The following is a 12,152-nucleotide window of genomic DNA, read 5'->3' as shown; positions in this document are numbered from 1 at the left end:
TTTAGTTTAATTAAGAGCTTCATTTTTTTCGATTATTGTTATATACTATTACCATGTGTAATTGAATACACATTATATGAAGTAAAACAGTAGTCTAGCAGTTATTTGGTAGACTTTCATTGGTTACTTACTGGTGTAATTTAGTATGTACAAATGAGGATTAGTAATTTGTAGGATTTTGCTTCTTTCTATATTAGTACCAGAAGCAAAACTTTACTTCTCTGGAATAACTTGTCCTTGCTAATAAGCAGAGTGCTAAGAATCTACCCTCCTCAATAGGGGGAAGTATGTTGTGCTTCTGACCAGCACCTATTAATAAAAAGAACAAACTTTCTAGATAAAAATCTCGAGATAACCCTGGATAACATTATTCATTTTGGAAATATTTCAAAACATTGTGACATTTTCTCAAAGAAATAGCATGATGATATTTGATTTTAATATTTATTTACAGCCCAGCATTTTAATATGAAATATAATTTACCCCTGTGGGTAACAAATGCACACACAACTTGAAAGTTTTGAATTGTGTTCCCCAAACTGTGGGTCACAACCCACTTGTGGGTCACAAGCTGATTTCTGGTAGGTCACAAACGTTCAAGCAATAAATAAAGATGCCTTTAAATTCAATATTTATATTGTCACATTTGCAGCCCTTCAAAAACTGAGATCAAATGCCAGGCTATGTTTTCTGATAAAAAGCTGCTTATTGTTTTAAAATGAGGATTGATATTTACAAATTCCTCTCACTTTGCAGTCAGAGAAAGTAGAGTGAAGTGAATTGTATGACAATCTTTCAGGGAACAAGGATGGTGAAATGATACGCTATAATACACAACAAAATGTATATATCTGTAAATTTACACATTCTGCAGTAAGGGAAGCAAAGATTAAGCACATTTGAAATCTGAAGTGTGATTGCAAAACGATTTTAAGGGGACGAAAACAAATAAAGACACTCTACTTGGTGATGCACACATGACAAATATTCACTAAAACATCATTTATGTGCAATGTATTTTATCAATAAAACTGTATGTCTGTGCAACTTTAGTGGCCATATCAATGGAAAATATGCTGTCTATAAATGACAGTGCGGTACCAAATGATGCTGTTACCAATATTTGTTATTCTACAAATTGTGTTGTGGTTCTAAAAAGTTTAGGAAAGCACTGTTGGTGAAGAAGTTCCAGGAGTCTCACAATCATGAACTTTCTATGGATGGCTGGAACTAGGGTTGATGTCATAGGCTCACTAACAATTTAGGACTGTAAATGCATTAAAGATCCTAAGGGTCTCAGAAACAAAACAGGTGATTTCAATAAATCCTCCTGTGGTGGGAGTTCAAATCTGATATGGAGGGTATTGCTAGATGGGAACTTTGAGGGACTGAATGTAGGAGCATTACACGTTGAAAGCTTTATGGAATGCATTTGTTTTAGTAGTACTAATAATACAAAGAGCATAAACGGGTACACTACCAATACAAAACTCACCATTCTGTCCATCAGTGGTAGCTGCCTGTCCAATGTACATGACATCAACATACAATTCATGCACAGCATCACTTGGTGACAAATAAATCGCATACACATATTTCGGTCCAGAATATTTTGTTTTAATAAGGTCCAGCAGATTTATGCATGTGTATGACCAGCTGAAAAACAGTAAGAACAAAGGGAGCTGTTTACAGTGCAAACATCATACCATTTCAGGGTGCAAAAAGAGTTCAGTAAGGCAGAAGGTGTAAGGACAAAGGTCTGCACATTGCAGGGATTGGTGTCACCCTTGCTCATTATGATATTTTCTGGCATAGTTTGATGACTTTCAGCCTCTTACCTTTGCTGGTACAGCACAATCTTGTGAAATCATTCAGCTCAAGTAGGTAAAACCATTGATTAATTGTTTGGCACGTATGAAATGTAGAATTATGTATCACAAACAAAGTGTGTGAGTACTTCACTATAGCACCAGACTTAACTGATAAAACAAATTCCACTGTAATGAAAAATGTAGATATTGACTTTTCGTCTTTGTCACCCAATGCAACACACTGAATGAATAAGAGGATTTTGTATCTATATCTATATGAAAAAGCTCTGCATGCATTGTGCAGGGTAAAGAGTTATATATATATCTCATCACTGGGTAATGTGAAAAACGTATTAACTCCTTATGTTGTAAATCCCTTTAAGCATAAAATCATGGCAAAAATAAACAGGAAAACACTGTCCTAACTTCTTGCTAAGTCATTGTTAAAAATAGTGCGTACTTTGAAATGATATTCAACCATAAGAAATACGATTTATAGAATTCCTCACTGAAGCATATACTACTCACATCTATTTAAAAACCAGGTCCCAAAGAATCACAGGATTGTCCTATACTGCAGAAGATATGGTTCTGCTCAATGGGATCTGTTTCAAGGATGGCTCAAGGATTCAAACCTGTCAGTGGCCAAGAAAGTATGGCTATAGCTGGCTTAAACATGCCTTACTACATATCAGAGGGAGCACTGAAGAACAGTGTTTTTTGGTGAAACAACCATTAACCTATCTAGCTTTAAAGGAGTTTGCATTATTTTTCCCTAAATCAAATAAAAATATGAGGATGTTTTTTATTCACTCTATTTTTGATGTATTTTATTCACAGAGGCTGTTTGTCCAGTTCCTACAACTGTCTGAACTATATCCACGGGTCTGGTGTTCTTATCTGGCTTAAATCTATGATCCTAACCTACCTTTAAACCAGTGTGTGAGTTGAAGCAGTGTGTGCTCCCAATCTAGGAGGCACACTCAGTTCCTTGGATGCCACAACTTCTGAAAGATTTTGACTAACCAGCTCCTACATATCAGGATCTAGGACCCTGCTTTGTGTGCTAAGTCCATTCCCAACATCAGTGAATCTATGGATGGAACACACAATTTGGAGCCAGTCGGTGAGCTAATTAGTTTTCCTAATTTGGGTCATGTACCACTGTCATCACCTACCTGACTCAGAAATGAAAATTGGCATTTTGACATTTAACTAGTTCCTTTTAAAAATACTATTTCTGTGGCATGAAATCACAGCTCACCATTAGGTCGTGGCTTTTTGTAACCAGATGTTTGTATCCAAGATAGAGGTGAAACTATGACAAAGGTAAATGTAATATGGTATTTTATACATTTGTGATTTTCTGGCAGCTAGAGTCATTGAAAATCATTGTCTATAGTAAAGTAACTGGCATATAAGATATATGGTGATTGCCAAGGTCCTTCAATCTCTGTCTCTCTAGATAATATGTCCATAGACTTCAGTGCTATTGTGGATATACCAACACCTTACTTGATTAGCAAATTCCCGTTGGTTGGTCGTAAATTGAGCATTACTGGAGCATTTTGGCACATTGCTAATCGCTATTTAAAAAAAATAACTATGAATATTGACTTTATTTTATCCAGAGATTAGCATTGGATAGAGCAACAGATATCATTTGTGTTGGGAGTTCGAAAAGTATTTACAGTGATTAAAAGTTTATTTCACATTCACTCAGCAGCTACAGCCTGTTTAGAAATACTTCAGAGATTATGAGTGATCATGTTCCAAACCAGTTATCATAACATACTGTACCAACACTCCTTTGAGTAAAATGGAAGTAAATGTGATTTGATGTTTATCATGTTAAACATGGCCATTTTGTATGCAGAATCTGCCTTCTAGAGGCTTAGGTGTGTCTTAATTCTTCACTGTATCTCTCTATTGCTTGTCAGACATATCTCCTGAAAAAGTAGGTTGTCATTCCGCATTGTAAAGTAAAGAGTTATCTCTTAGATTAATCATTGTGTGATTTTCCATGGCTCTCTGGCTCCATGTGAAGCAATTTAGTTGCCACCTTATTGTCTTTGTGCCATAATAAGGTAAATATCTGCATGATCTTTGTTGGGAATCTGTTCTTTGCTCTCCTTGTTGTGGCATGCAAACAGTAAGCTGATTATTGATCATGACAGCAGCACACCAAACATGTCAGAGAGATCATAGATATATTTTATTTGATTTGAAGAGCATCTAATAAAGTCAGTTTCACTCCCAGCAGCAAAGCTCAACATCAGGTTATTTTGGCAGGTGATGTGCTGTGATGGTCTTTGTATAATATATGTTTTTTTTAAATTGAATTTCTTCTACAAATAGGCATAAACATTTGTTTCTGAAGCCAAATTTGTATAGGTGCATAACTTAACAATGTACCATGTAAAGGTCAGATACTGAAACGCAATAGGGGACTGGCACAATTCAACAATGTACTAATGTGGTCAGTTGGGAGCATATAGCTATACTCTGTCTATATGCTAGTCTTAACCTTTCTTTAATGATAATATATTTTTAAACAGAAAGTCGAAGAACACACAAAATCATATTTTACCTATCTTCTTGGTCAAAGCTATATGGAAAGCTATCGGTCACGTTCTTAACTATGGAACTCGTATCTTGATGCTGGAAGAACAAACCAATCTGCTGATGTAGAAATCCTCTGTAGGCCAAACACAACTGTGCACCAAGACAAAATAAGATAAAAGTACATGAAAATGAGAAATTTCTACTGTTCATCCATTTACTTTGGAGTTGAATAACGCTCATATCATTTCATCATACTGAACTGTGAATATTCTTATGCATTTTTTTAAATTAATTATACACTTATTGAAACATTTCTTTATTGTTGTATTTTAGGAACACAGGCAAGCAAGTTGGCATAACACGAATAAAACAGAAAGAAAATATATATCTATTGAACTTGTGCTACAAAAGTAGGAATGAGGTAGAATTATCTTGTCTTGTGCCTGTGCTATCTTAGAAGCCAAGAAAATTCCAGACACTTCCTAAAATCCACAGACACTTTTTGAACATTCTGTACTAGAAGAAATGTAAGTGGAAGAGGCTTGAGGACATGTGCATGGGGAGAGAAAGTATGATAAAAGTGAGGGTGAACATGTTACAAAATACAGTAAACTCTAAAAATCAGAGCAGCTGCCCAAACCTCAATTTCAAGTAACCAACAATGCAGAATGAAATTGCCAGCATACTACCAGGTGCTGAATAGTTCTTTTTTAACATTCTAATTATTTTGAGTAATGGTGGGGGGGTGACAATATAAAAGTACAGTGTATATATATTTAAGTAAGACACTTTAAATTATCATGCCCAACAGAGCCATCATAGTTCATATGTAATATTCAGGATTCACTTGCGAACAACTGTGGGACTAGACCATGAGACAAAGGAGCAGCTAAGGCTCATCTGAGAAAGTGCAGGCACAGGTGCACAAACCAAAGCATATGAGTTTGGTTGGAAGAGTCTCATGGTGGCAAGAGGGATTGTGTGAGCTTAAAGATGATTGAGAGAGTTGGAATTGAAAGGGCAGGTAAAGTATGGTTTAGGTTTGTCTAGCCGGGTCTTTGGTTACGAAGAATTTGTTCAGAATATTGCATTGGCCTTTGTCTTGAAGGATGTGGGATTCACTGCATCCGAGTTTCAGAAAGAGTTAGATATCTTAGTATAGTTTCTTGTGTTTATGTAGAGTTTCTAGAAATTATTTTCAGTAAGAAATTGTGTCTTAGTTGTGAAAATGGTCTTGGGGTGGTGGTCCTTCTGCACTAGATTAGGGAGGGAATGAATACCTAACTTTAGATTTGCTGCTATGCAACATCCAGGAAGCAGCAGTACTGTTCTTGGTTTGCAAGGTTCATGTAGAACCGTGTCAGTAACTCAGCTATGGGTATGTCACTTCACAGTTCAAGGGGTACCTGGTGAATGCTCTTGTGATGGTACCTCGAGGTATTCAGATAAACTGTTTTTGGACTAAAAAAGTGATGGTCAGTCTACACAGGCAGGTTTCAACTATGTTATGAAAATGTTTCTTCCACATGGTTTAGATGAAATGTGGAGCGTTCAGAGACCTCATGTAATATATCTTTCTTAGACACACTTTCAAGCCTTTATTAAACAAAGGACAGGCAATCTGCAATTTATGTGTCTGAGTTTGCTAAGCACCAGATAAAAAAAATTAAAGTATATTGATCTTTCACATAAGAGGCTGTTATCCTAGAGATTAATTTATGATAGCCTTGTGGCTAATTTTTTTAATTCCTTTTTTCCTGGTGAAATGTTTATGTCTTAGTTTGCTACTTGAGTATGCATAGAAAATAAGGTAATGTTCTGGTTCAGTTTCAGTTATGCGTGGATTCCTAAATCCAGATAACAGCTAAAGACAATGCTGACTCTATACTCCCTTCAGTGGCGTAACAAAACGTGAGGTGGCCCCTGCAAAGTACATGGAGAGTTCCCCCTCTGGACTTATTCAGGAGCTCTCATGCCCAGGTACTGTGATGAGAGGGCCCCATGGAGCTCGCCTCTGCAACACAGGAGCCTTTGTTATGCCAGAGACTCCCTGCACTGATGAGAAGAAAAAAAGATTTGGGGACCTACAGCATGCAAATGCAGCAAGAAGTTTTAAACAATGTGATGCCCATTTATTTGAGTCCAGAAAATTCTGGAGCTTCAAAACATTATAATTTTATTCTGCAGAAATCTAAATATGTTAAATCAAAAAGACCCTTGGACTCTGAAGTGATTTTAATAATAACAATTCGTTCCAAAACAATGGGCATCACAAATTACTACAAATGTAGAAAATGTTCTTCTGTACTTGTTCAGTATGGGCTACATTCTAAGTTTCCGTGTTTGTGACTTAGGGCCATATGTACGAACGCATTTTCCCATAGACACAGAATGGATAAAACCCCTTGCTACATCCGGCCCCTAGTTCGGGTTGCAAATCTCAAAACTCCATTACGCATGTGCAATTGCTACCTGTGTTTAATACGTCAAATGTATGCATGACCTGCACAGTAAGAATTTCTATTTATGCTATTTTACTGAGCACCTAATCTCCACTCAAATAAATCAGACACATGATTAAACATAGTGGCATGGCATTGGCTGCCATGTGAATGTTATTAAACTGGGGAAAATAAATGTGAAAAGAAAATTATCTGTGAATGCATTATTTTCCTAGCCCTTGAAATGTACACGCATTTTACGCTCTTCCACTTTAAGGAAAGTGGGTGTAAACTAACACACCACGCAGTACGTAGACAGTGTATTACAAGCATAATGTAACATTACGTCTGAAGTAAATGTCTGTGAATGCCCTGATTCATAAATTATGCATACATGTCGATTCGGTTGAATTCATTGCCTGGTGTGATCTTCGACTTGCACCTTAGAAATTAGTTATTGGGGTTCAAGCATCTTTCTTTAGTCTTTAACGTTCAAGGAAAAAAACGGCAAATGCCAGTATTGCGTTGCATATCTCCACGATGGCCAGAGATCCCAGTACCCTAATGTAACGTCACTTCCGAAATATGTCATAGCGCGAAATGATGCTGCATGAGGGAAAAGCCACAACTGCGTTTTTGGAGCAAAACAATGTCTGATTGACAGCAGGCATATACAGAATACTTTCTGGAAAGCTGTAAGTGAAAAATGTATATAAGTATGAGAAGTAAAGCTCCCAAGCAAGATAAAATATCCAGTAAAAACTGAGGTGCACTGTAGGTAATCTGGCGGAAACACACTGTAAAATAAATCAAAAGAGTGCTTCAGGGGTGCATTACATACCTCCCCATCCATTCCTCGTCCCATTCATTACTACACACATTTCGTGGGACAAGGCCTCACCACTACCACAAAAAATAGGCAAAGAGGGAGGGTGAGAGGGATCATAAATAATTGGTTGAGCAATTAGAAATCGGAGTAATGAGAATTACCGGTAAATAATCCAAACATTAATAAAATGGGGTAAATGTTGTCATACAGATATGTACTACAAAGTGGCCCATTGACACGAATGAATGTTTTACTTAACATGTAGTCTAGTAATAAACGCACCTTATTAGTAAAAGTCAGTGAGATGGGACCGTAGGGCTGTCCTCCTGCCCTATGATCCTCTGCGGCAAACAGCAGATAAGGATTCTTCAAGGCATAGCGACCGCAAAAGGCTTCAATTTCAGTGGTCCTCTGTCCTCTGCCACCTCCTTCCTGCAAGGGTATTTGAGGCATCACATTCATTGCACTTAGTCCTCCTTGTTGCATTCTACAGTTAATCCGTCATCACGTCAAGACCAAATCATGGAACAATATTTAATATGTACATATCTAGGTGTGCAAGCAATGCTGGGGCTGCCAAACTTGTACCAATAGCTCGTTTGCTCTTGTTGCCCTCTGATTATGATAAGGGCTCCGGGCTTTATGTTTTTACTGAATATTACAGCTAAATACAGACAGAAAACTATTTATTTTCCTATATTTTCCTGCCTATATTTATTTTTAAATACAGAACAATATGGAAAATAGGCTTTCTTCAGATGATTTTCTCTACTGGCAAACATGAATACAAGGTCATGAAAAAAAAGACAATAGATTTCCTAATTAAGCTTAACTAGATCGACAGTTATTTATTCTATTCTACAATGCAAGTGTTTTCAGAAAATGCTATTGCATTGTATACCACTGAAACCTTTTAGACATTGGAATGTGAGTGTACATTTACCGGTTAAATAAATGAGGAAACATACCCATTGCAGCTTCATTTATACAGTAAATACACACTAAAGATGGATAACAGGAAAAAAGGAGCAAAAAATAAATACGGATAAATACAGACGGAAATGTAGAAAAAATAAATACCATAAAACCGGGAGCCCTAATCATGATTATTTAAGTGGCTCATAATATGTATTACCTTCAATGTGGCCTTGTGGAAAAGCAAGAGAGCAGGTTGTACAGAGGGTGGCAGGTGTTAGCCTCACATCCCACCTAGGACACAGGAGCATGCAGAGCCCACAGCCCATGAAGGGATACCTATGGTGCCACCCTTGCATAAAGCAATGGCCAGCACGCAGGTCTTTAAAGTGTGCTGGTCAGGATGGACCTCGTCTGGTGAGCCCGCTACCTTCATACTGTTTCTTGGTTCAAGCTTTCTCCTTGCAAGCTCCCCACCTCTTGAGTAGCTCAAGCAACTCTGGCCCTCAACCTCCGACAGGGCTAAAAACCACTGCCTTTTCACCGATGGCACAAATATTACATTGTTACCCTCCTTATTGCCTCTTCTATGCCTCTGCACCGATAAAGCGGTATGGGTGAGCAAGAGTTACGCAAAACATTACTACATAGCATTACATTTGGGTGGAGGACGGGTTCCTGTGGTAAAAACCTCTTCTGTTGTCGCATGTGAAAGCTTACATTTCCAAAATGTGCCTCATTATTTATCAGTGACGGATTCGTTGTGGTAGGGGGAGGAGGAGGCGAAGAAGCAGTAGTAGTAGACGTAGTAGAAGCAGTAAATAACTAGCAGTAGAAGTAGTAGCTGTAGTACAAGGAGAAACAGAATCAGTAGTAATAGCATAAGTATGTGCAGTAGTAGCAGTTGTTATAGAAGTAGCAGTAAAGGTAGTAGTGGTTGTAACAATAATAGTAGTACCAGGAGGAGCAGTAGCAGTATTAGAAGTAGTAGTAGCAATAGTAATAAAACTGGCAGCAGAACCAGTAGTAGTAGTAGTATTTGTAGTACAAGGAGGTGCAGGTACATAATTTATAGTAGTTGCAGTAGTAGCAGTAGCAATAGACATAGTACTAGCAGCAGTAGTAGCAGGAGTAACAGAAGTAGAAGTAGCAATAGTAGTAGTAGTAGCAGTAATAAAAGTAGCTGTAGAAGCAGTAGTGAATAACTACTGGAATTACTAGCAGTAATGATAGAACTAGCAGTAGAACCAGTAGTAGTAGTAGTAGTAGTAGTAGTAGTAATAGTAGTAGTGGTATGTGTACAAGGGGGAGCAGTTGCAGAAGTTGTAGTAGTAGTAGAAGTATATGCAGTAGTATAGAAGTAGCAATATAAGTAATACTAGTAGCAGTAGTAGCAAGACTAACAAAAGTAGTAGAAGTAGTACCAGTAGAAGTAGCAATAGTAGTAGTAGAAGTAGTAATAGGAGTAGCTGTAGAAGCAGTAGTAGTAGTAGCAGCAGTAACAACAGAACCAGTAGTAGAACCAGTGGTGTTGGTTGTATTTGTAGTACAAGGAGGAGCAGTTGCAGAAGTTGTGGTAGTATGTGCAGTAGTAGCAGTAGTTATAGAAGTAGCAATGGAAGTAGTACTAGTAGCAGCAGTAGCAAGAGTAACAGTAGTAGTAGAAGTAGCAGCATTAGTAGAAGTAGCTGTAGAAGCCGTAGTGGTAGTAGTAGTACTAGTAATAGCAGTGATAATACAGGTAGCAGTAGAACCAGTAGTAGCATTTGCAGTACAAGGAGGAGGAGTTGCAGAAAATGGAAAAAGGAAAATGCCTCAGGATTGTTTTTGTGCAGGAACAATGCGGCCTTCAATGCAGGCACCGTTGCACCACCGCAGAAGGGTGCATGTATTAGCACTAGGCAGCCCAAAGGGCACCAGCGCAAGGAAAGGACAAGAATGAGCTCTATATTGATAGATATAGTGTACTTCGGGCTTTCCCTTTCATGCAGTGCAGCGCAGCAAGGTGGCCTGCTGTGCTGCATGAACGTTTGATAAATATGCCCCTCCAGGCATTGACTACTTTGCATAATACGACCCTGAAAATTGCCTCAAACACAATATGCATTGAATGGATACAATGCAGCTACTGTAGTTGGAGAAAAGCTAGCAAGATCTAGTAGCTCCAGTGGTGTTCCATGATTGAAGCCCCAACCTGCGCCGGTCAGACACAGCAAATGAGTCACTTAAATCTGTTGCAGCTACGGAGGGGCACTGATAGATGAATCCGCTGTCAGGGAAGTTGTGTCCCTCATCACAGCTGTTTTGGTACTCTGCAACAGTCCTGCTGTAATCTGAAGTGGGTGATCTTCAATAATCTCTGGGCTTTCCCCAGGCTCCATGTTTTCCCTGGAAATCAGAAGGCCAGAAGGCGACTAGATTCAGGAACTCAGTGGAATGTATATTGAACCAGAGCTGGGAGGTAGCACTGCTTTCACACTAAGCTGAATGAAGGAATGGCCAAAGAAGCTTGGGAGACCACTGGAATGTATTAATCACCTACAGGAAGTGCATCATCAGCATAGCCACAGCAGTCTTCTTGAAATGAAATATGTACTCAGCCCAGTGCCCCACTGAGTACCCCTATCAATACAGGGAGAAGCCACACATCTCCGCTCAGTGTCATCAACTTCACAATGTACAAAAGCCCAAAAAATGTGCAGACCTAAAAGGAGCTTTTATACTCATGTCCTCGAAAAACGTCTGAAACTACTTTCGAACATAGTAACGCTACCAGTAACCTAGCACATCTCAAACAAGCATCTAGCACAACTATGAGAAAAGCAACACTTGAATAAACCACTAAATATAGATCCAAGTGGTTATCATGTGCAAGTGTACAACTGACTTGCACGGGGCTTTGCCACGGAGCTCCTCCAACCTAGTCTGCTGAATCCTTTTTCAGCCAACTCATCACCTCTCATCTTCCTCTGTCCTACAGACAGTTGTGTAGCAAGAGCACCATGAGCCCTAATGCAAGTAAGGAAAGTGCCACCCTGTCACATTCCCTATGCCATGGGAAGTAAAAGACAGTCATAACTGGGGTGATGTGGGCGATGCAGAATCAGTCACATATTAGGCTAGGGCTGACATGTGTCTCCTCAAACATCACAGCCAAACAAGCTGGGGCATACATGAGGCTAGTTGGGCTGGGGCACAACAACCACGTCATGCACAGTCTCCTATTTGACTGAAATCTCCCAGTGTTCTAATAGTGAAGTAGTGACTATGTGCTGCTAGTAGGATGCGGACTATGTCTGACATTGGATTGACTCTTCCTTGTCCATACCAGCAGTGACAGTTCCTCTTCAGGGCAAAAGGGAGGTGCCCGGACCCCCCTGGGAGCCGTCACACACCGTATGTTGATAGTGGAGAGAGCCATTATAACATGGGATAAGTGTACTCTTTGATACAGTGCAAGTGCAAGGATGTGACATAATTCTGATGACTGGCAGGCTAGATGGATGCCTGCTGCCGCGAATTGAACTGCACGTCAGACTGACCATTGCCTTCAACTCAGCCAGCCTGACATGCGTACATTTGCGCTCTGA

At 39.0% G+C, this 12,152-nt stretch overlaps 1 protein-coding gene across 2 annotated transcripts in view; it reads right to left on the bottom strand.

Moving 5' to 3' along the window:
• Positions 1-12,152, bottom strand: part of LOC138282759 (fibrocystin-L-like) — a 455,872-nt gene that overhangs the window by 321,952 nt on the left and 121,768 nt on the right. For both annotated transcript variants that reach the window (XM_069220630.1, XM_069220631.1), the window contains exons 21-23: positions 7,930-8,079; positions 4,403-4,527; positions 1,497-1,657 (exon numbers count right to left, since the gene is read on the bottom strand). In XM_069220630.1, coding sequence (XP_069076731.1) covers positions 1,497-1,657; positions 4,403-4,527; positions 7,930-8,079 — 436 coding nt within the window. The remainder of the gene's footprint in view (positions 1-1,496; positions 1,658-4,402; positions 4,528-7,929; positions 8,080-12,152) is intronic.

The sequence above is a fragment of the Pleurodeles waltl genome, chromosome 2_2, assembly GCF_031143425.1.
Source record: "Pleurodeles waltl isolate 20211129_DDA chromosome 2_2, aPleWal1.hap1.20221129, whole genome shotgun sequence".
In the NCBI taxonomy this organism is placed as follows: Eukaryota; Metazoa; Chordata; class Amphibia; order Caudata; family Salamandridae; genus Pleurodeles; species Pleurodeles waltl.
This window is presented reverse-complemented; position numbering and strand designations above follow the sequence as displayed.